Source organism: Coregonus clupeaformis, chromosome 19 (assembly GCF_020615455.1).
Source record: "Coregonus clupeaformis isolate EN_2021a chromosome 19, ASM2061545v1, whole genome shotgun sequence".
In the NCBI taxonomy this organism is placed as follows: domain Eukaryota; kingdom Metazoa; phylum Chordata; class Actinopteri; order Salmoniformes; family Salmonidae; genus Coregonus; species Coregonus clupeaformis.
Genome location: NC_059210.1, coordinates 5,324,970 through 5,350,593, shown reverse-complemented (window position 1 = coordinate 5,350,593; position 25,624 = coordinate 5,324,970). Strand labels below are relative to the sequence as shown.

General features: G+C 43.6%; 1 protein-coding gene across 2 annotated transcripts in view; it reads right to left on the bottom strand.

The window, feature by feature from the left end:
- Window positions 1-3,788: 3,788 nt before the first annotated feature.
- Window positions 3,789-25,624, bottom strand: part of LOC121531729 (28S ribosomal protein S35, mitochondrial) — a 35,021-nt gene continuing 13,185 nt past the window's right edge. The window contains exons 8-9 of one of the 2 annotated variants that reach the window (XM_041837134.1): window positions 18,775-19,084; window positions 3,789-3,805 (exon numbers count right to left, since the gene is read on the bottom strand). In XM_041837134.1, coding sequence (XP_041693068.1) covers window positions 18,815-19,084 — 270 coding nt within the window. In that variant the 3' untranslated portion in view covers window positions 3,789-3,805; window positions 18,775-18,814. Of the gene's footprint in view, window positions 3,806-18,455; window positions 19,085-25,624 lie in introns of those variants that run through there. The other variant, XM_041837133.1, reaches the window with a different exon arrangement.

Here is a 25,624-nt window from a genome sequence, read left to right as displayed (position 1 = left end):
AGATACACAGTATAACACTCAGTTTTCAGTCCCTGTTAAATGAGTACACCCCTGAACTATTTATGATCGAGAAATTCAACCACAATATCTATATAAGACAGTTATCTCAATTGTACAATCAATATCCTTCATGCTGAAAATAGTTAGTTACTAATATATAATAATAATAATAATAATAATAATATGCCATTTAGCAGACGCTTTTATCCAAAGCGACTTACAGTCATGCGTGCATACATTTTTGTGTATGGGTGGTCCCGGGGATCGAACCCACTACCTTGGCGTTACAAGCGCCGTGCTCTACCAGCTGAGCTACAGAGGACCACAATATACTAATGATTTACTTAAATCACTGTCATCTTATATTATAACCAAAACCATATTTAGAATGACAATTCTTATTGATTCACTTGGTCCTTATCAATCAAAATTAAAACCCTCAACTTTATCACCCATTTCAACTGTCAGAATGTACACTTATATTAACATACAGTATAAATATCCATAATTCTATTATGACCTTCCTCATCCTGATAATAAATACAGATCATCCTCTCAATGCATTATTAATACTATTAATTTAGCAGTGTATATACCTCCTATTCACATTAGCAAATTTAGATAAATTCAAATGTATTATCAACACAGCTACGTAACCCCTTCTTTTTCCCGGCCCTTAGATCTTCTGGCGTCTCTTCATTATGTTCTTCAGACATCTTCATATTTCAAAATGAATTGCCCATGACAATATCCCAACTTCAATGTCTCATCCAAGTCACCACCTACCCTACAACCTCCTTGTCTTGCCCATTTGCCAACCATTATACCCACAACATTACAAATGTTGTATATGAACATATATTTCTCCATTCTCACTCAATGGTGGACTCCTTTCCCACTCTCTTGATATAAAAACATGATACAATCCGTTGATTGCTTCAATTGGCTGTTTTACCCCGGTTGCCTGTAGAAGTGGTGCTTTACAAAAACGTCTTCAACGCATCTGATGTTCATCTTCAGCCAGTACAGAGGTTGTTTCTTTTTTAGATTCACACCATTCTAGGCCAAATTATCCCTGCTATGCATCAAGACACCATCTGTATTTACCTCACTAGAAGACAAAACATAACAGTTCAATTGATTTCATTTCTAATCCAAGAAACCATATAAGCATTGACTATATGACAAATTATTATGTTATACCAATTATTCTTAATACCAATTTCTAATATACTTCCCAATTTCTGTTCACATTGCTCTGTGTAGTGTGTCCTTCTTTCAGCGTACCAATAGGGAAGGTGAGATAGACTGCTGCAAAACACACAGACACAAACACAAAAACAATGCTCCACAGTGGCAATACCATCTTCCTCCTCTGAGTTAGAATACTCTTACCGTGGGACACATAGATGTATAAATCTGTTTCTACTACTTTCCCCTCCATCGAGGTAGTCAGCAACACCTAGTACTGACCTCTCCACCTAGATTCTGTTCCGCTCTTACTTATGTAATCCTTTACTACCACATAGTCTCCATGGTGCATACAATGTCCAGATTCTCCTGTTAGGCGGGGCAGAGTTGCCTTCACCCTTTGAAACAAATCTTCAGAACATTGTTAGGTGAGGCACAGTATGCTACTTTATCCTGTCTTCATAACAGTCAGTAGAAACTTTGACATTAGAAAGTGCAAATTTTTTCAGCTTGCTATAGTCCACTAGTTTCATAGACATGCCTCCTCTACATCCTGCCTTATACCATAACTACACCTTTACCTAATAAATGTAATCTAACCCATAACCCATTGATTACTACTTCTCATATTCTTAAAACAATTTTGCAAATGTACCAATAAATCCTCTTCTACGTCAAGACTATAAGCTGGAGGCTGAATAGAGGTCGCTAATTGTGGATAAATGCCTTTAATACTTTCAGAACCTTTAATAGCCCCTTTGGATTGAGCCTTTTCAGAAGGTAAATTATGTTGCTCCATTGCCAAATTACGTAACTTCCTAACAGATTTTTCCTCCTTCCTCATTATATTTACCGGCCATTGTACACTCATTAAATCCCATGCGGTATACACCTCTTTCATGTACTCTAAATCCCATTTCGGGTTGCTTATGGCTGTATTATCAATTATATAATTACGTGCGACTTGTAATTTATCCCTTTTAAAACTACCATCAAGAGGATAGTCATTATCTGTCCATGCTGATAAATCACTAAGATATGGTTCCACATAGAAAACCCCAAATGTAATTAACATCCAGTCACGTGGTGTTAGATGTTCAATGCTCTTAAAATATATATGTTTTAGATGCGGATTTGTCTGCAACTATTTCATCATAACTTTTCGTTCCCTTCTAGGTAAATCTAGCTCTGATTTATGCTTTGTTACTGTTTTGCCCGTATTCGGTATACTGAATTGACTCCCCATTCTCACGTATATTAGTTTATAGAATATTAGTAATTAAATGTTTGAATCAAATCTCCACCTCGATCTTTAGTAAAATAAATACACATTTTGTTTACCTATGTCTATCATTACTGCTTATGATTCAATATATTACATTTCACTGGCCCCCTCTCCTGGCCGTTTTGAGTAATTAGCAAGGTACTAAGGCTCTCTACCGTTTATGACGATTTATTACGTCAAAGGTCCGTAACCTGTTCCTTTTATACCCAATGTCTTTTATAATGTACTTTTACATTAAGGGACTAAATTCCCACTCTCTTTATGATGTACCTGTACATCAAGGGTGCCTGCGCCCACTCATTTTATAATGTACTGTTTTACATTAAGGGAAAAAAATCCACTCTCTTTATGACGTACTTGACATCAAGGGTGTCCTGCGCCCACTCGTTTGTCCTCTCTTGCCTTCACTCAGTATTTTAAACACACCGTCATTTTGAATCATAAGCACCATGTCATTGTCCAATTTGATATTGTCCTTACATCCGTTCTACACATTTTACATTTACATTTTAGTCATTTAGCAGACGCTCTTATCCAGAGCGACTTACAGTTAGTGAGTGCATACATTATTAATTTTTAATTTTTCATACTGGCCCCCCGTGGGAATCGAACCCACAACCCTGGCGTTGCAAACGCCATGCTCTACCAACTGAGCTACATCCCTACACAACTCAACACCACTCATCATCCCCCTTTTAAAATATAGAATTTTAAACTTTCGTTACAGCTCAGCCTTACCACAGATAAGCAGAATTTGACATAATCAAAAAAATGAAAGTCTGCTTACCAGTTAGTTTGGCTGTGAACTGAATCCTGTTCGTTTATACGCCAATCTGTTATGATGAGTTTCTGGTATTGAGAAGTTCAGGATGCAAGAGAGCAGTTGACACAGATGGAGATTGGATTCAGTCATTATTTAATGGTTACAATGTTTGATTCAATGACAGGCTGCACGTGCTTTGCCTCTTGCTATCTGAATGACTTCCATAGACATTCTCTCAGCTTATATACTGCCTTTCCTATCTACTTTTATCCCATACACAGTTGCTAACCATTATTGATTGTCACTCATCCACCACCATATCATCTACCTCCTTGGTGTAGTGTGGCACCCTAGCCAGGCCATTCCATCACGCACCCTTCCTAAGATTAGCAACAGTGGCCCCCCCAATCTATCTTGGCACACGGACCTTCTAGTACTCATTCGTGACCGACATAACACATGGCTTGTTCTCTGTCCACATACAGCTTATGATTTCTCCATACATTAATAAATCTTGTATCACAAATCATAACAGTATGTGAAAGTGTATCTATGTGTGAGTGTGTGTGTGGCGTCAATATACATGTGTGTGTCAGCGTATGTAGTCTAAGTGTGTGTTGTATGTGTGAGTGAGTGTGCATAGAGCCAGTGCCAGAGAGTCACTCCTGAAAAAAATCCTAGGATAAACTTTGCATAATGTCAGCATTGAGTTTAATTCTTTCTCCATTCCTCCAGACCTCCAGCAGCTCACTCTCTCTGTCTCTGAAGTGGAGGCTTCCCCTGAGCAGCAGCACTGTGAGCAGGAGTGGAGCCCCAGTCTGAGGCATGAGGACCCAGAGCCCACACAGGTCAAAGACGAACATGGGGCCAGTCAGGAGGACGAGCAGCTTCAAGGGCTTGAGCATGATACCAAAGACTCCATATTCACTCCTGCCTGTGTGAAAAGTGTATGTAATGGGGAACCAACTCAGCGTTCACATTTTTATCAAGCCCGAAAGGAAGGAAATGGAGACAGAGACACCCTACCCAATACTACCACTGAACAGATCAAAACAGAACCTGATAGAGAGGACTACGGAGAATCAGAACCAACCAGTGTCTTTCAGCCCCTCTCTGCAGTAAATCCAGACTGTTCTGCAGCTCAGAGTGAAAACAGTGAAAGTGACAGTGGTATGGAGACTGGCGGACCTCCGTCATGTTTTAAGTCAGTCAAATCAAAGGGAACAAAGATGGTAAAAGGACAAAGCTCCCTTATCAACACTAAGGATAACAAATTCACACAGTTGTCCCATCTGAAATCACCCAGGCAAGGTCATGCTACTCCTGGTTGTTGTAAGGTGTGTGGCAAGTATTTTCATTACATGGGTTTATTATTTAAACATGTTCAAACTCATACAAATGATAAAGAAACACTTTGTGGAGTGTGTGGAAAGCATATGGCGTCAACAGAAAGTATGAAAGATCACCTCCAAACTCACATTGCAGCTAGGTATTGTTGTCATGTTTGTAGTAAATGGTTCACCTTAAACAGTAATCTGATAGTGCACATGAGAAGCCACACAGGGGAAAAAACGTGTCACTGCCCTGTTTGTGGCAAAGGATTCAGCACCAGCGGCGATCTGAAGAAACACATCCGGATTCACACAGGAGAGAAGCCATTTCGCTGCCCTGATTGTGGCAAAGCATTCAATCAGAGTGGAAATCTGAAATATCACAGAAAGTCCCACACAGGGGAGAAATAATATCATTGCAGTTGTTGTAACAGATGTTTCAGGATTGACACAAATCTTAAAAGTACACAAGGACTCACAGGGGAGAGACAAGTAAGATGCAATGATTGATGATATGCTCAAGTGGGCCGATTAGTATAAAGGATCCTTCATCCAGGGATTGTACTTTTTAATCAGTTTCCCACTCTACATTTACTAATGCATTTATTCAGTAAATTGGCCATGTTGCACTTGGCCATGTTGCACCCATGGTTGCGCCCCTGCCCAGTCATGTGAAATCCATAGATTTCACATTGACTGATTTCCTTATATGAACTGTAACTCAGCAAAATCTTTGAAATTGTTGCATGTTGCGTTTATATACACTACCGTTCAAAAGTTTGGGGTCACTTAGAAATGTCCTTGTTTTCGAAAGAAAAACATTTTTTTTGTCCATTAAAATAACATCAAATTGATCAGAAATACAGTGAGGACATTGTTAATGTTGTAAATGGCTATTGTAGCTGGAAACGGCAGATTTTTACTGGAATATCTACATAGGCGTACAGAGGCCCATTATCAGCAACCATCAGTCCTGTGTTCCAATGACACGTTGTATTTGCTAATCCAAGTTTATCATTTTAAAAAGCTAATTGATCATTAGAAAACCCTTTTGCAATTATGTTAGCACAGCTGAAAACTGTTGTGCTGATTTTAAAGAAGCAATAAAACTGGCCTTTTTGAGACTAGTTGAGTATCTGGAGCATCAACAATTGTGGGTTTGATTACAGGCTCAAAATGGCCAGAAACAAATAACTTTCTTCTGAAACTCGTTAGTCTATTCTTGTTCTGAGAAATGAAGGCTATTCCATGCGAGAAATTGCCAAGAAACTGAAGATCTCGTACAACGCTGTGTACTACTCCCTTCACAGAACAGCACAGACTGGCTCTAACCAGAATAGAAAGAGGAGTGGGAGGCCCCGGTGCACAACTGAGCAAGAGGACAAATACATTAGTGTCTAGTTTGAGAAACAGACGCCTCATAGGTCCTCAACTGGCAGCTTCATTAAATAGTACCCGCAAAACACCAGTCTCAACGTCAACAGTGAAGAGGCGACTCCGGGATACTGACCTTCTAGGCAGAGTTGCAAAGAAAAAGCCATATCTCAGACTGGCCAATAAAAATAAAAGATTAAGATGGGCAAAAGAACACCGACACTGGACAGAGGAAGATTGGAAAAAAGTGTTATTGACAGACGAATCGAAGTTTGAGGTGTTCGGATCACAAAGAAGAATATTTGTGAGACGCAGACCAAATGACAAGATGCTGGAGGAGTGCTTGATGCCATCTGTCAAGCATGGTGGAGGCAATGTGATGGTCTGGGGGTGCTTTGGTGGTGGTAAAGTGGGAGATTTGCACAGGGTAAAAGGGATCTTGAAGAAGGAAGGCTATCACTCCATTTTGCAACGCCATGCCATACCCTGTGGACGGCGCTTGGTTGGAGACAATTTCCTCCTACAACAGGACAATGACCCAAAGCACAGCTCCAAACAATGCAAGAACTATTTAGGGAAGAAGCAGTCAGCTGGTATTCTGTCTAATGGAGTGGCCAGCACAGTCATCAATAGGGATCTCAACCCTATTGAGCTATTGTGGGAGCAGCTTGACCGTATGGTACGTAAGAAGTGTCCATCAAGCCAATCCAACTTGTGGGAGGTGCTTCAGGAAGCATGGGGTGAAATCTCTTCAGATTACGTCAACAAATTGACAACTAGAATGCCAAAGGTCTGCAAGGCTGTAATTGCTGCAAATGGAGGATTATTTGACGAAAGCAAAGTTTGAAGGGCACAATTATTATTTCAATTAAAAATCATAATTTCTAACCTTGTCAATGACTACATTTCCTATGCATTTTACTATATTTCCTATTCAAACTCATTTCATGTATGTTTTCATGGAAAACAAGGACATTTCTAAGTGACCCCAAACTTTTGAACGGTAGTGTATATTTTTTCAGTATATGTGCATATATGTATAATACTTAAATGCTCATTTGTGTGACATGTAGTATTGAAATGTTTATTACATATGTCCCTTATATGTCATAATATATGTTACCTTATATGCTCATATACACTACCGGTCAAAAGTTTTAGAACACCTACTCATTCAAGGGTTTTTCTTTATTTTTACTATTTTCTACATTCTAGAATAATAGTGAGGACATCAAAACTATGAAATAACACATATGGAATAACACACAGTCCATCATTACAAGACATGAAGGTCAGTCAATACGGAAAACTTCAAGAACTTCGAAAGTTTCTTAAAGTGCAGTCGCAAAAACCATCAGGCGCTATGATGAAACTGGCTCTCATGAGGACCGCCACAGGAATGGAAGACACAGAGTTACCTCTGCTGCAGAGGATAAGTGCATTAGTTACCAGCCTCAGAAATTGCAGCCCAAATAAATGCTTCACAGAGTTCAAGTAACAGACACATCTCAACAACTGTTCAGAGTGGACTGTGTGAATCAGGCCTTCATGGTTGAATTGCTTTAGAAACCACTACTAAAGGACACCAATAAGAAGAAGAGACCTGCTTGGGCCAAGAAACATGAGCAATGGACATTAGACTGGTGGAAATTTGCCCTTTGGTCTGGAGTCCAAATTGGAGATTTTTGGTTCCAACCGCCGTGTCTTTGTGAGACGCGGTGTGGGTGAACGGATGATCTCTGCATGTGTATTTCCCACCGTAAAGAATGGAGGAGGAGGTGTTATGGTGTGGGGGTGCATTGCTGGTGACACTGTCTGTGATTTATTTAGAATTCAAGGCACACTTAACCAGCGTGGCGACCACAGCATTCTGCAGCGATACGCCATCCCATCTGGTTTGGGACTATCATTTGTTTTTCAACAGGACAATGACCCAACACAAGGGCTATTTTACCAAGAAGGAGAGTGATGGAGTGCTGCATCAGATGACCTGGCCTCCACAATCCCCCGACCTCAACCAAATTGAGATGGTTTGGGATGAGTCGGACCGCAGAGTGAAGGAAAAGCAGCCAACAAGTGCTCAGCATATGTGAGAACTCCAAGACTGTTGGAAAAGCTTTCCACATGAAGCTGGTTGAGAGAATGCCAAGAGTGTGCAAAGCTGTCAAGGCAAAGGGTGGCTATTTGAAGAATCACATTTTTGGTTACTACATGATTCCATATGTACTATTATTCTACAATGTAGAAAATAGTAAAAATAAAGAAAAACCCTTGAATGAGTAGGTGTTCTAAAACTTTTGACCGGTAGTGCATATGTGACACAGTATTCAAATGTTTATTACATATGTCCCTTATCTGTCACAATACATGTTAACAATATGTGTTAACATATGTTACGGGAGCATTATTTCAGTGATACTTGTAGTCATGGTAATAAAACCTTAGAGTAAACGACAACACTAAACTCAATTAAATCCTATTATTTCTTTTTTATATCGCTTCTCAATTCAGCAATTTTACTGTTTTAAACCGTTCCCACTTGTCCCTTTGTTGCATCCAGGAAGCGCTTCATGACAGCATCTGTAGAAGGAAAGCAATACATAAGATTAAGACCATATAGAACAGTTAGGGGTTGGGTTTGGGGTCGTCAAAGGATCAAATTCTGTTTAATAAAAATATCCTTGACCATTAACGCCCTATTTGCAATAATTGATTTGTAAATTCAATTAAAGGATAGTTCACTTTTTTACACCTTATAGTCAGTCAGATGGTTCCTTTCCCTGAAAGTAGTCCATGGGCCAGGAGAAACTGTAATCCATAACTTAGTTGTTTAAATAGGCACTATTAACTTGAGGGGATTTGGCCACAGACATTAAACTTTGACTAATTTTCCTCCATCACCCCCATAGTTTTTTTGGTTAGTAATCTTGACTATAAGGTGTAAAAAAGTGAACTATCCCTTTAACATCCTTCAATTTATTTAATTGAAATTGACCCCAACCCTGTTATGGTGTATACATTTTTTATGGGATACTGTGAGATTGAGATTTAGGTAGTTTTTCTACTCACCCAGAGTCAGATAAACTCAAGAATAAAATGTGTATGTCTCTGCGTGCAGTTTGGAGATGATTGAAGTTAGCATATTGTTGCTGGAAGTCTCCCGGTATAGTAGCCTCCAGATCACAATGTTGTATGTCTCAATGGTGCTGCCCATGCACTCACAGATGCCATAATAAGACATATTCTCTATATATACACAAAAGTATGTCGGCACCCCTTCAAATTAGTGGAGTCGGCTAGTTCAGCCACACCCATGGCTGACAGGTGTATAAAATTGAGCGCACCGCCGTGCAATCTCCATAGACAAACACTGGCAGTAGAATGGCCTTACTGAAGAGCTCAGTGACTTTCAACGTGGCACCGTCATAGGATGCCACCTTTCCAACAAGTCAGTTCGTCAAGTTTATGCCCTTCTAGAGCTGCCCCGGTCAACTATTAGTGCTGTTGAATTGAAGTGGAAATGTCTAGGAGCAACAACGGCTCAGCCGCGAAGTGGTAGGCCACACAAGCTCACAGAACGAGACCGCTGAGTGCTGAAGCGCGTAAAAATCGTCTGGTCATCAGTTGAAACACTCACTACCGAGTTCCAAACTGCCTCTGGAAGCAACGTCAGCACAAGAACTGTTCGTCGGGAGCTTCATGAAATGGGTTTTCATGGCCGAGCAGCCGCGCACAAGCCTAAGATCACCATGCACAATGCTAAGTGTCGGCTGGAGTGGTGTAAAGCTCGCCGCCATTGGACTCTGGAGTGATGAATCACGCTTCACCATCTGGCAGTTCGACTGACTAATCTGGGTTTGGCGGATGCCAGGAGAACGCTACCTGTCCCAATGCATAGTGCCAACTGTAAAGTTCAGGGGAGGAGGAATAATGGTCTGGGGCTGTTTTTCATGGTTCAGGCTCCTTAGTTCCAGTGAAGGGAAATCTTAACGCTACAGCATACAATGACTTGCTAGACGATTCTGTGCTTCCAACTTTGTGGCAACAGTTGGGGTTAAGCCCTTTCCGGTTCCAGCATGACAATGCCCCCGTGCACAAAGCGAGGTCCATACAGAAATGGTTTGTCGAGATTGGTGTGGAAGAACTTGACTGGCCTGCACAGAGCCCTGACCTCAACCTCATCAAACACCTTTGGGATGAATTGGAATGCCGACTGCGAGCCAGGCCTTATCGCCCAACATCAGTGCCCATGATTTTAGAATGAGATGTTCGACGAGTAGGTGTCCACATACTTTTGGACATGTAGTGTATCTTCGTAAACACCTGTTATCCTTATGTGCATTCTGAGTTGGAGACCCCCAAAAAAGTGAACCAAAGTGATTGGATCTTCGAACTTGTAGACAAAATTCTATTGAGTCTGAGAAAGCTACACCCTCACCCCAAGGCCAAGCCCCTCCTAGCCATGATCTCGACAAAACAGAGTTTCTCTTCCTCCCGTGGAAGGCATGCCCGCTCCATGACCTCTCCATAACGGTTGACAACTCCGCCCTCCAGACGTTTTTTGGGACAGTAACGCTTGAGCCTGGGTGAATTTCGATCTGCAAAACATAAATAATTCACTCAGATGCTATAAAAGACTAGAATGTACTGTAAGTACAGTAACAATACATCCTGTGTATTTAGAAGATTTAAAAGTTAACGATCATGTACTGTTTCAATAAAAAGGAACACATAAAGAAGCCTGTTTTAACCTTACATAAAGAAGCCTGTTTTAACCTTTAAATAGGTAAATGAGCCATAAACCAGCTAATGGTAAGCAAGTATCATCTACAGTAGATACAAGAAACAAAGTAGTCATAAGGTTGCCTAACACTAAATGCAATTAGAAAATAATTCACCCCTAAGTGTGAGATGGATGCATTGTCAGGAAGCAGGTGCAGACGATGTGTTTAATAATAACGAACATGGCGCATTACAAAACAAGAAAAGTGTCTGGACATGAAAACAGAACCAATACTGACTGAGGTTTGTGAGAGCTATACGAAGGGAGAGTAATCAGGGTGGTGATGAAGTCCAGGTGTGCTTAACGATGGGGAGCAGGTGTGCGCAATGATGGTTGCCAGGTGTGCGCAATGTGGGTTGCCAGGACCAGTGGTTAGTAGACCGGCGACGTCGAGCGCCGAAGGGAGGGAGCAGGTGTAGGTGTGACAATATCCATATTATACTTTTTTTGTATTGGGTTGTGAGATTTATATACAGTATGTTATTGAAATATTTGATCATATATTTTAAAATCTATGTTACGTTTATATACGGGTTTTAAATATATTATCATATATTTTAAAATATACACGACTTCTCCGTCGGCCAGAGCAGGGCACTAGGCTTACACCCGGGAGGCAGCCCCCTTCCAAAACGAATGCAATCACTTTTCACCCGGTTCAAACTTCTCCCACCGGGGTAACCCGGACCAGATATATGAAGCCCTCATTGCCATCCTAATGACGGATGTTTCAGGAATGACACAAATCTAAAAAGTACACAAGGACTCACAGGGGAGAGACAATTTAGATGCAATGATAGATGATATGCTCAAGTGGGCCGATTCATATAAATGAACCTTCTGAAACATGTTTTTTTCTTCATCCAGGGATAGTATGTTTTATCCACAACAGAATACATGTTGATACACTTTATCATTGAAGTGTCTTTACCTGTTCTCTTCTTTCTCTTTTGACAATGTTCAATTATCAGTATTTTATCTTCTGATGTTAGAAAGCTTATATACAAAACGGTCCTCTGATGCGGTAGATAAAAGTGCAATATTAAATAGTATAGTCCGATTTTTATATGATGAATGCCGTTGTGTAGGGTGATATCAGGTAAAATGGGCCATCAGGTAAAATGGGCCATTTAAGGTTTGGGGTCCCAGCCCCTCTGGAATTTAGAGCCAATGACTGCAAAAGGATTTCAAACTGTTGTCATAACTGTACTTGACAAGTAACAGGTGATTTGATTGGTTCATGGTTGCTATGGTGGGCAGTGCAATAATTCAAATCAAGACTGCACCAGAAAGCTGCATGGTGAGTAGCCTGGCATACCAAATCTAACTAAACTATTATAAGGATGATAAATCTGTAAAAAACAACAACATGCCCATAAAAAACTATGCATAATATCTGTCTTGATGGCATCAATCAGAAATAATGTTGTTAGTTTGGTATATGAACATATTTTTTGAAAAAGTGATGCTTTTTTGGGGGGCCCAATTTACCTTAACCCCTTGAGGTAAAATGGGCCACATGGTTTCAGCTAAAATGGGCCATCATTTGTGTCACTCACAAACACACATACACATGTGTTTGAGTGTGTGTGAGTGAGTTTGTGTGTAAGGGTGTGTGTTTGTGTTTGTATGTGTATGTACGTGCATACACACACACACACACACACACACACACACACACACACACCATGACCCCCCCCAACAGTAATAATGGTAGTATTTTATTTACAGTGAGTATGGCAAAGCGAGAAGGGAAGCGAGAGGAGAGAGAGAGGGAGAAGGAAAGAGAGAGGAAGTGAGAGGAGAAGGAAGGATGAGAGAGGAGACAAGCAGAGGAGACAGGAAGTGAGAGAACAGGTGAGGAGAAAGGAATGCAGAGGAAATGAGAGGAGACAGAACGAGAGAAAAGAGAGGAGGAGCAAGGACCAGAGAGGAAAGGATACAAAGATAAAACAGGGAGGGAAAGGAAGGCCAAACAACTACAATCTGTGGAAAGAGGAGAGGATGAAGGGTGCCTTAGATGAATACAGGGAGGGAGTGAAGAAAGGAATTACAGTGAGTGTGCACTTCTTATCACGAGCATGGGGTGTGCCGCGATCCACACTGCAAAGACGCATCAGCGGAAAGGTGACTGGCAGTGAACATGTGTCAGGGCGGAAGCCCTACCTTCCAGAGGAGGCGGAAAGGGAGCTTGCTGCCACCCTCAAGACATTGGCGCAGAGGGGGTTTCCCTTCACAAAGCGTGATGTCCAGCAAGTGGCCTTTGATTTTGCAGCCAACAACGACATATCTGGTTTCTCCCTGACAGCAGGAAGGGCCGGATATTACTGGTTTCAGAACTTTCTAAAGCGAAACCCAGAGCTTGGGATGCGCAAGCCAGAGGTCCTGTCTGCAGCACGGGCTGCTGGACTTAACAAAGAGGTGGTTAGCCAGTGGTTTAACCAGTATGAGAACCTTTTGGTCGAGCTGGGTATTGAGGGCACACCGTCACATATATGGAACTGTGACGAGTCTGGGCTTCAGGACCAGTTCAGTTCGACAAAGGTTGTTGGACAGGTTGGCCAGCCATGTGTGGAGGTGTGTGTCCGGAGAGAAGGGGGAGACAACAACTTGTCTGGCAGCGTTCAATGCAGAAGGTACATACAGTCGAACAATAATTATTTTTAAGGGGAAGCGTGTTCGTTCTGAGTGGCTACAGGGATGCCCGGAGAACACCAGCGTAAGGTGTTCAGACAATGGCTGGATTACCTCTGACCTCTTTCTGGAATGGGGTCAAATGTTCATTCAGTCCCTCCCCAGGGATGACCCCAGGCCCCATCTTCTCCTCCTTGACGGCCACAGTAGCCACGTCTATAATCTGGAATTTATTAAGCTACTGAAAAGCAAGAATGTGCACATCATGTGCTACCCTTCATTTGCAAAGACTGTGTTTGAAAAGTTTTCACACAAACATATCAGTTAATAATTTGGAATGTGAATTTTTGTATTTTTGTGAATGCACATTTTGTTCTAAATGTGTTGTTCACACACACACACACACACACACACACACACACACACACACACACACACACACACACACACACACACACACACTGACAGTTCACTGATCTATGCTGTTCCAAAATGGATTTTTTTAATTGCACATTTGAATATGTGGGTTTGCACCCAAAATGTTTTTTGAATGGCACATATGAATTTTTGTTTAATGCAGTTTAAATGTTATGTGGCTGTATAAGCAACTGTGTTTTAAAATTAAAATTGATGATAAATGACTATTTCCCTTTGGAGTTTGACTGGCCCATTTTACCTGGAAGCTGTGGCCCATTTTACCTGGAAACTGCTCATGCAACAAATGTTGGCAGAGCTGATGTTTCAAGAACTGTAGGGCCTAAATAATTATATTTTATTAAATAATTTCAACACAAAATTATCAAAAACAGTCATTATTAATCATAAAAACACATGGAAAAGGCATATATGGTATTGTATTATTGTCCCAAACGATTTACCAAAAAGTGGCCCAATTTAGCTGATGTCACCCTACCACACCCAGGACTATTCGCGAGATCCTAGTCCTGTGTGGCTCAGTTGGTAGACCATGGCGCTTGAAACACCAATGGTTGTGGGTTCGATTCCCGCTGGGACCACTCATATGAAACATATATGCACGTATGATTGTAAGTCGCCTTGGATAAAAGCATATGATATGGCATATATTTTTGTATGAGTAACCAACTACAAGCAGACCACCTGAGAGAATTTACATTGCAAGGCATCTCCGAAATCTCTGATGTAAGCAATGTTCCATTTTGTGTTCTGGGCGCCTGGCATACAAGCTTCATCATTGCCAATCCACAGATGATACCCCAGTGGCAGTAGCTCATTATGACTGTTATAGCCTGCCCCGCTGGTGTGTAGTCTCTGTCTGGGGCGGAAGCTTGCTTCAGGCTGTGCTGCGCTGGCAGGTCCCAATGCGCAGCCTTCCCGGCTCCATGGGTCATTGTTACTGCTGAAACTCTTTCCTCCCTCACCCTCAGAGCTGGACTCCAAACCCTGCATAAACACTTCAGTTTGTAAGGATTCTATCCAAACCTGTGAGCCAGTACCCTACCTGGGCCAAGATGTGGATAATGAAAATGTGGCATTGTGGTTGACAGACATGCTGACAATAGGTGGGAAACAAGTGGAACAAAAGAGAGTGAGGGAGAAACATATCTTAGTCTCCTAATCTAGTTCTTAAGAATCTAGGCTGCTAGCTACAAATATGGTAATCCTCTCTCATATGTCTGCCCCTGAAAACAGATATTGTGGAGAGTGGGACCAATGGGTTGTGGCATTCCCTGTCTGTCTGGATTTACTGAAGACGTGTTGATCTTCTAACGGTATAATGGTAAAATAAATAACGTTTACTGAATTGAGCTGAGTCTAATAGAGTCAATAATATAGGCTACACCGCTACAGGCTATAATGTGAATAGCAGCAACCAGATGGGCACGTCGTTTGGCACCCACCTGGCAAGCGTAATGAAGCCTATTTGGTAGGTGCCGCTACTCACGTTTTCTTCGCAACTGCTAATAAAGACAGGCCTACATTACTGCTAGTGGTAGGGTACATAAATGAACAGTTTGCAGAGATCAGACATGCGAGCCTCGCAATTAGAACTGCGAAAACAATGTGGGCTTGACGCACAGAGAGATTCCGCGCAAGCTCGTCCTCCGGTAGCCTACGTAGTCGTGACACACCTGGGGCACACATAGCTGGCGCAAGCAGTCCGAGATCATTTCTGTCAATCGACCAAGTTCAAGAAACATCGCAGATGTGTCCGAAACTGTTCACGATCCTCTATTCAACTTGAATTTAACATGATTTGATTACATATTACACGCGCAATGACTGTTCCATGGAGTTTGCTAACGATTCTGAGTTTGGTGTACCACACGGAATCGAGGTGTTCGCCGACTACTTATTATAAAAACTGTTGGATTCGTCAATACCCTGGTATATTCATCGATATTGAGGAATCTCAGAGAAGAGGCGCTCAGCTTCTGAAGTATTACCAAGAAGAGACAGCTCTGAAATGCAGCCGAACCTGTTGCCTTACGAGAAATTGTAAGTTTACTGTAATTGTTCAATTTTGTATCGGATTTTTAATATGGATAAGATGTGCAGCGATATAATCAGTTTAACCCTACTAGAATCCAATGTACTATTATTTAAATGTCGACATTTTAAAATGATTCTCAAACGTTTAATTCATGATTTACTGTAGGCAATTTTGTACAATACTTGTATTTGCAGGTACCCTGCCAGGTGGACAGGTGTAGCATGTAATGTGTGAGTGCGCTATGCAAAAGTTTATTAATATGTTTTGCAGGGTGCGTTGATGGATAATTAACCTTTTATGTAACTCCTTAGTTTCTTGTAACCTGGCGATATTCCACTATGACACCATCCAAGAGAATGTGAACTGTTTTCATATGCACTGTCCAACATTGGAGAGCTGTATCCTAAGCTACAGAGGCAACGTGATCCTGTACAACATCACCAAAGGTGAGCCTCCATAGGATACAATTTAGACCCAGGATCTAAGTTGTACTTTAGTGCTGTTTGTTTCTATGAATTCTAAAAGAAGCCAAACATAGATTATTATTACTCGTTATTACCACTAAATAAAAGAAAAAACTAAACTTTACCATGAACTTACTGCAGACCCTTTATAAACTGTTATAGCTTATATTGAGTGATTGAGATGGTATAGGCTTCAGTGAAATGATTAAATACTTGCTACTCTGACAACGTTTTACTGTGGGGTTGGTTGTCTTGGTCTCACACAGGTGTGGATCCAGACCTGTTGGTGTTTGGAAAGTACTTCACCTCCAATGTGCGGGTGTTACCCCACCTCTACACCAGAGTCAATGCCTCAGAGCCCCTAGCCTCAGACAAGCGCCAGTTCAACCGGCCACCCGTCCAGCCTCTAACCATAGCCCCTACTGCCAGGATCCCCACCACCACCACTGCACCCCAGAGCTCTACTCAGGGCAATACTTATTCCCCCATCACATCCACCCCCTCCTCCACCATAATGCCCACCCTGGGGACCCAGGCCCACACCACCACTCCCCCGACCCCCACCACCACCACCACTCCCCCGACCCCCACCACCACTCCCCCGACCCCCACCACGACTGCCCCTGCCCCATACACCGCCCAGACCATCCCTGCCTATCCATCAACCCACAGAGAATCCACCACCACCCCACAGCCCCCCACACCTACCAAGCAGCCCACATCCACAGCCAGGGTGGCCACCATCACCAGTCCCACCAGCCCCCCGACCTTCCTGGCTCCTGCAGCCAATATGGATGGCAGTAACAAGCAGGACCCCAACGACACCAAGGGCTACGTGGGCAGGAACCACACAGCGGCCGCAGGGGGAGAAGATGGACAGGGTAGTCAGGGCGAGGTGGAGTCCCCCTCACCCGGTGATTTGGGCCCAGGGTGGCACGTGGCGGCCCACACCCTGTTGGTTGCCGCGGTGACGGTCGTCACGGTGCTGCTGAGCTGCTGCTGCTCCGTGCTGCTGGTGGTGAGCTGGAGGGGTCGGAGGAAGAGGAAGGGGCGGTACAGGACCACCTGGAGGGGGAAGGGGGGGTCCATGCGCCTCATTAAGTATGCCATTGTCAGGGAGAGCTCGTGAGGTAACCATGGGGTTCAACAACAGGGACTAAGAAAGCTTTTACAAGGAACTGCACATTGAAAAGTAAAGTAATGCTATTCCACTAGAGAACTAATGTTTACATCAGAAACAATCATGAATTAAGCAAAGGGAACCACTGCCACTGACCTGCGAATGTTGTTTTCCCCCCTCCAAACAAAATCTTTATCTGTGTATGTATAGTCTGGAAAAACCACTGAACCTGAAAAGCAGAGATTGGGACCATCACTGGTGTAAATAGTAAAAAATGCAGCTGTTTTTTTTCTTCCATTCTGACATGTTCAGTATCATCTTACTTATGTATAGCTATATTTGAGTGGTTTTGGAGAGATGAGCTGCATAGAGCCATTTTATATTCTGTAGACCTAGTACAGATAATTAATTGAAGTACATGGCAAAACTGTAAGACCAAAGTTGCTGTGAGGATTGTGGTTACCATTGAGGTAATGGCTTGAGACTTACAGTAACTGTTGATGCATTTGTAGGTCATTTGCCTAAAGAAAGATACTGTACGTCCTTTTGGCAGACCTACATTTTGAAGCGGTCAAACGAAATCAAACAGCTGTTGATGCCAAACTCCATGGACTGTGCAGTGTCTGCTCTGCTTTAAGTGCATTGATGGGGGCTTCCAAGCAAGAAAAGCTGTGCAACAAGCCAAGTTTTGTTCTGAGGCAGTAAGCTGCTAAATGGACTGTGGTGTATGCGAGTCGAGGTGTAACTTAGGCTTGGACCCATCTTGCCACCACTCCTCTCTCCTCCAGAACATCTCTCCTGCGCATCGAGTTTCACCTGACCCAGAACCACATGGACCAGAGCAGGAACTCTTTTGAAGGGTTTGGTGTTTTATTTTTATATGGGCCCATCACCTGAATGTGTCTTCAGTAAGGTGCTTCTCTTCGTCCCCCTGGGCCAAAGAGGGGAGGTGATGGGGGTGGGTAATACAGTAAACATTTGTGTCCACTGTCCAGTGATGTAAAAAGCACTTCTTTAAATAACAGTAAGAACTTAGCCCAAATTTCAGAACTTTTTATTTACAATGCAAGGGATACATTTTTGCTTCAGGCTATCAGTTTAGCGTAACTAGTATTGGACAACTGTATTACAGAAATATAACAGAGGTCCATTTATTTGTCAATAAATATTTCACAAAAGACAGTTACAGGCATCACATGCTGTGTGTGGTGAGATCAGATGATAGGTTTGTCTCTAGACATTGAACTGGTCACCACAAGGGTGTAGCAGTTGAGTTCTGGTCTTTGCTTTGTATTGATGACTACACTGTCCCATGATTGGACCTGAAGTGATAACTGCTCTTGCTACCTCTCCTATGTGTGTGTGTGTATCTGCATCTATAGAAGAGGAGGGCATATTAGAGGTTGAGCAGTTTCTGCACAGCTTCTCTGTACTGGCGCATGCTGCTCTCGCTCTCTCCCTCGTTCTTCAGTCTGGTCACAGAGTCCCTGTACTCCTGCACCTCCGGCCTCCCCAGCAGCTCCTCCCTCACCGCCTCTCCCTCTCCCTCCTCTGCTACCCGCATGCGGACCAACGTGGACAAGGCGTTCTTCTGAGAGGGGCTGTCCTCCCAGCTGTACTCCTCCATGTCTGCCACAGTCTTGCCTGACTCCCATGCCTCAATTTTCTAGAAAGAGTAAGTGGAACAGCACAACATTGTTAGCTACAGTGAAAGTATTCAGACCCCTTGACATTTTTTTACGTTAGTATTTTTCCCCTCATCAATCTACACACAGCACAGCTGGCCCATGGATGTACACAGAGAGCTAACATTAATGATATGCATGTCAATCTCTCCTGGCTCAAAGTGGTGGAGAGATTGACTTCATCACTACTTGTATTTGAAATTGGTATTGAAATGTTGAATGCACCCATGCATACCCCACAAGACATGCCACCAGAGGTCGCTTCACAGTCCCCAAGCCCAGAACAGACTATGGGAGGCGCACAGTACTACATAGAGCCATGACTACATGGAATTCTATTCCATATCAAGTTTTTTTAAATTTTTTATTTTCTATTTCACCTTTATTTAACCAGGTAAGCCAGTTGAGAACAAGTTCTCATTTACAACTGCGACCTGGCCAAGATAAAGCGAAGCAGTGCGATAAAAACAACAACACAGAGTTAGATATGGGGTAAACAAAACATAAAGTCAAAAATACAACAGAAAATATATATACAGTGTGTGCAAATGTAGCAAGTTATGGAGGTAAGGCAATAAATAGGCTATAGTGCAAAATAATTACAATTAGAATTAATACTGGAATGATAGATGTGCAAGAGATTATGTGCAAATAGAGATACTGGGGTGCAAATTAGCAAAATAAATAACAATATAGGGATGAGGTAGTTGGGTGGGCTAATTTCAGATGGGCTGTGTACAGGTGCAGTGATCGGTAAGGTGCTCTGACAACTGACGCCTAAAGTTAGTGAGGGAGATAAGAGTCCAGCTTCAGAGATTTTTGCAATTCGTTCCAGTCATTGGCATCAGAGAACTGGAAGGAATGGCGGCCAAAGGAGGTGTTGGCTTTGGGGATGACCAGTGAGATATACCTGCTGGAGCGCATACTACGGGTGGTGTTGCTATGGTGACCAATGAGCTAAGATAAGGCGGGGATTTCCTTGCAGTGATTTATAGATGGCCTGGAGCCAGTGGGTTTGACGACGAACATGTAGTGAGGACAAGCCAACAAGAGCGTACAGGTCACAGTGGTGGGTAGTGTATGGGGCTTTGGAGACAAAACGGATGGCACTGTGATAGACTACATCCAATTTGCTGAGTAGAGTGTTGGAGGCTATTTTGTAAATGACATCGCCGAAGTCAAGGATCGGTAGGATAGTCAGTTTTACGAGGGCATGTTTGGCAGCATGAGTGAAGGAGGCTTTGTTGCGAAATAAGTAACTCATTTGCATAAATATTCAGACCCTTTACTCTGTACTTTGTTGAAGCACCTTTGGCAGTGATTACAGCCTCGATTCTTTTTGGGTATGACGCTACAAGCTGGGCACACCTGTATTTGGGGAGTTTCTCCCATTCTTCTCTGCAGATTGGATGGGGAGCGTCGGTGCACAGCTATTTTCAGGTCTCTCCAGAGATGTTAGATCGGGTTCAAGTCCGGGCTCTGGCTGGGTCACTCAAGGACATTCAGAGACTTGTCCTGAAGCCACTCCTGCGTTGTCTTGGCTGTGTGCTTAGTGTCGTTGTCCTGTTGGAAGGTGAACCTTCGCCCCAGTCTGAGTTCCTGAGTGCTCTGGAGCAGGTTTTCATCAAGGATCTCTCTGTACTTTGCTCCGTTCATCTTTCCCTCATTCCTGACTAGTCTCCCAGTCCCTGCCGCTGAAAAACATCCCCACAGCATGATGCTGCCACCACCATGCTTCACCGTAGGGATGGTGCCAGGATTCCTCCAGACGTGACGCTTGGCATTCAGGCCAAAGAGTTCAATCTTGGTTTCACAGACCAGAGAATCTTGTTTCTCATGGTCAGAGTCCTTTAGGTGCCTTTTGGCAAACTCCAAGCGGGCTGTCATGTGCCTTTTACTGACGAGTGGCTTCCATCTGGCCACTCTACCATAAAGGCCTGATTGGTGGAGTGCTGCAGAGATGGTTGTCCTTCTGGAAGGTTCTCCCATCTTCACAGAGGAACTCTTGGTCACCTCCCTGACCAAGGCCCTTCTCCCCCGATTGCTCAATTTGGCCAGGTGGCCAGCTGTAGGAAGAGTCTTGGTGGTTCCAAACCTCTTCCATTTAAGAATGATGGAGGCCACTGTGTTCTTGGGTACCTTCAATGCTGCAGAAATGTTTTGGTACCCTTCACCAGATCTGTGCCTCAACACAATCCTGTTTCGGAGCTCAACGGACAATTCCTTCGACCTCATGGCTTGGTCTTTGCTCTGATATGCACTGTCAACTGTGGGACCTTTTATAGACAGGTGTGTGCCTTTCCAAATCATGTCCAAATCAGTTGAATTTACCACAGGTGGACTCCAATCAATTTGTAGAAACATCAAGGATGATCAATGGAAACAGGATGCACCTGAGCTCAATTTCAAGTCTCATAGCAAAGGGTCTGAATACTTATGTACAGTTGAAGTCGGAAGTTTACATACACCTTAGCCAAATACATTTAAACTCAATTTTTCACAATTCCTGACATTTAATCCTAGTAAAAATTCCCTGTATTAGGTCAGTAAGGATCACCACTTTATTTTAAGAATGTGAAATGTCAGAATAATAGTAGTTATTTATTTCAGCTTTTATTTCTTTAATCACATTCCCAGTGGGTCAGAAGTGTACATACACTCAATTAGCATTTGGTAGCATTGCCTTTAAATTGTTTAACTTGGGTCAAACGTTACGGGTAGCCTTCCACAAGCTTCCCACAATAAGTTGGGTGAATTCTGGCCCATTCCTCCTGACAGAGCTGGTGTAACTTAGTCAGGTTTGTAGGCCTCCTTGCTCGCACACACCTTTTCTTCCCACAAATTGTCTATAGGATTGAGGTCAGGGCTTTGTGATGGCCACTCCAATACCTTGACTTCGTTGTCCTTAAGCCATTTTGCCACAACTTTGGAAGTACGCTTGGGGTCATTGTCCATTTGGAAGACCCATTTGCGACCAAGCTTTAACTTCCTGACTGATGTCTTGAGATGTTGCTTCAATATATCCACATAATTTTCCTTCCTCATGATGCTATCTATTTTGTGAAGTGCACCAGTCCCTCCTGCAGCAAAGCACCCCCACAGCATGATCAAATCAAATCAAATTGTATTGGCTACATGCGCCGAATACAACAGGTGCAGACATTACAGTGAAATGCTTACTTACAGCCCATAACCAACAGTGCATTTATTTTTAATAAAAAAGTAGAATAAAACAACAAAAAAGTGTTGAGAAAAAAAGAGCAGAAGTAAAATAAAATAACAGTAGGGAGGCTATATATACAGGGGGGTACCGGTGCAGTCAATTTGCAGGGGCACCGGCTAGTTGAGGTAGTTGAAGTAATATGTACATGTGGGTAGAGTTAAAGTGACTGCATAAATAATTAACAGAGTAGCAGCAGCGTAAAAAGATGGGGTTGGGGGGCAGTGCAAATAGTCCGGGTAGCCATGATTAGCTGTTCAGGAGTCTTATGGCTTGGGGGTAGAAGCTGTTGAGAAGTCTTTTGGACCTAGACTTGGCACTCCGGTACCGCTTGCCGTGCGGTAGCAGAGAGAACAGTCGATGACTAGGGTGGCTGGAGTCTTTGACAATTTTGAGGGCCTTCCTCTGACACCGCCTGGTATAGAGGTCCTGGATGGCAGGAAGCTTGGCCCCAGTGATGTACTGGGCCGTACGCACTACCCTCTGTAGTGCCTTGCGGTCGGAGGCCAAGCAGTTGCCATACCAGGCGGTGATGCAACCAGTCAGGATGCTCTCGATGGTGCAGCTGTAGAATCTTTTGAGGATCTGAGGACCCATGCCAAATCTTTTCAGTCTCCTGAGGGGGAATAGGCTTTGTCATGCCCTCTTCACGACTGTCTTGGTGTGTTTGGACCATGATAGTTTGTTGGTGATGTGGACACCAAGGAACTTGAAGCTCTCCAAGGAACTTGAAGCTCCCACCCCCGTGCTTCACGGTTGGGATGGTGTTCTTCGCTTGCAAGCAACCCCCTTTTTCCTCCAAACATAACAATGGTCATTGTGGGTTTGGGGACAGAGCAGTGTGTGGAACCCCTTGAGTGCCTTGGTCGCCCCCTCATCCCTCTGTGGTGCTCTCCTCTCCTGTCCTCTCACAGAGATAGTGTTTCTCCAGACGTGGTGCTGAGTCCCTCCACCACAGCCGGTCTCCCTCCCATCACATTCCCCAGAGGACAATAGGCCCATTGTGTGGGAGCTTAAAGCAGGGGCCGCCACAGGCTCTCCTGCAGCCCAGGTGTTTGGGGTTAATGGACCTCACTACGTCTATATGGTCCCCAATATCAAGGCTGGCTGGAGGCCAACCCCTCCAGCGGACAGGGAGGTGGGGTGGGGTGGGGATGGCTGGGGAAGAGATAATCTCTCCTGTCCTCAGCCTGACTGTCAGGATTATTACACCACTACAGTATCTTCACTGGGCCAAATAGGGTCCGCTAAGGTAATGCAGTTCCTTTAAAATCACACTGATTCTGTACTCTAGTATTATTCAGAATCTAGCCATCTGATTGTAAATTCAAATCAAACTACACTGAGTATACTAAACGCTTTCCATGACAGACTGACCAGGTGAATCAAGGTGAAAGGTATGATCCCTTATTGATGTCACTTTTTAAATCCACTTCAAATCAGTGTAGATGAAGGGGAGGAGACAGGTTTACATTTACATTTTAGTCATTTAGCAGACGCTCTTATCCAGAGCGACTTACAGTTAGTGAGTGCATACATTATTTTTTGTATTTTTCATACTGGCCCCCCGTGGGAATCAAACCCACAACCCTGGCGTTGCAAACGCCATGCTCTACCAACTGAGCTACATCCCTGCCGGCCATTCCCTCCCCTACCCTGGACGACGCTAGGCCAATTGTGCGCCGCCCCATGGGTCTCCCGGTCGCGGCCGGCTACGACAGAGCCTGGATTCGAACCAGGATCTCTAGTGGCACAGCTAACACTGCGATGCCGTGCCTTAGACCACTGCGCCACTCGGGAATTCAAGAAGGATTTTTAAGCCTTGAGACATGGATTGTGTATGTGTGCCATTCAGAGGGTGAATGGGCAAGAGAAAAGATTTAAGTGCCTTTGAACGGGTTATGATAGTAGGTGCCAGGCGCACTGGTTTGTGTCAAGAACTGCAACGCCGCTCTGTTTTTCCCGCTAAACAGTTTCCCGTGTGTATCAAGAATGGTCCACCACCCAAAGGACATCCAGCCAACTTGACAACTGTGGGAAGCATTGGCGTCAACATGGGCCAGCATACCTGTGGAACACTTTCAACACTAAGAGTCCATGGACATGGCCATCATACTTTCAATAGTGTTTTCTCTATTTGATCCATACCTGGATATAATGGTGCAAATACACCAGAAAAAAAGAATGCATATTTTTCATATTTTTTTTTAATCCAATTAAGGCAAATGGCCACTAACTAAATTAAATGGGGGGGTGCAACTCAATATTAGGAAGGTGTTCCTAATATTTGGTATACTCAGTGTATATAGCTATAACAGGTCAGGTGGTTGACCATTGGTCTGACAGACAGACTCCATATCTCCCATTGCTTTTGTCTCCACCGGGTGTGGCCCAGTGAATGAAAAGAGGGTGATGTTGACAGACCAACAGCCACCTGTTTTCAAAGTTACAGAGGAGGACATTTGTGGGTTATTACTGGAATGGGGCACTGAGAGTACTGGAGCGCTCAGATAAGGAATAGACATATTAGATAGTCACTTGGGGATTGAAGTGCCTCTAGCGCCCAGCGGGCGAGATGGTAAAGTACGGTACAGTACTGTAGACTTCCTGCTATGGTGAGGTGGATGACTGTGGTCCGTCCCAGTAGAGCACTGGCCTGGATCAACAGCCCACAGCGGAATTAGCAACAGGTCCAGAAAGTCGAGAGTCCTTCTCACTGAGTGAAGAGATAGAATCACCTCAGCGGCAGCTAACAATTGGCCTCTTTGTGGGCTAGCGTTACTACCGGTGTATGGGTTCCCCCTCCCAGCTTCCACCAACCTGCGGGCTGCACTGTGCCTTCCATTGTGCGTGTAAAGGGCAGCGGACAGTGTTCCGCTTCCCGGCTCTGACGCCATTTCTTAGAGAGACAGAAAGCCAAGGCTTTTTACCAGCTAAACCCTGCTGCCTTGGCGAGAGACCTCCCAAAGGCACAACAGGGAGAGCCATTAATTCCCTTATGGCTGTACTCTCATGTGAAAGCAGCCTGTGCTGGTGACCCTGGTGGTGGATTTCTCAGGTGTGTGGTGTTGGTTGGATTTGGCGTACTGTGAATAAGTGGCGGGGTCAGCATCTTATTCTGGTGTCTGTTTTCTCCTGTTTAGAGGGGAAATGCCAGTGGGACAATGCCGCTGTATGCCATCCTTCTGCCTATTCACCACTCATAGCTCCCTAACAGGCTTTCTCTTTCACACCAAGGGTAGAGAAAGGTATCAAGTCCATTGGTGCTAGCTACTGTAGATTGGCATGGTCTTGGTAGTTG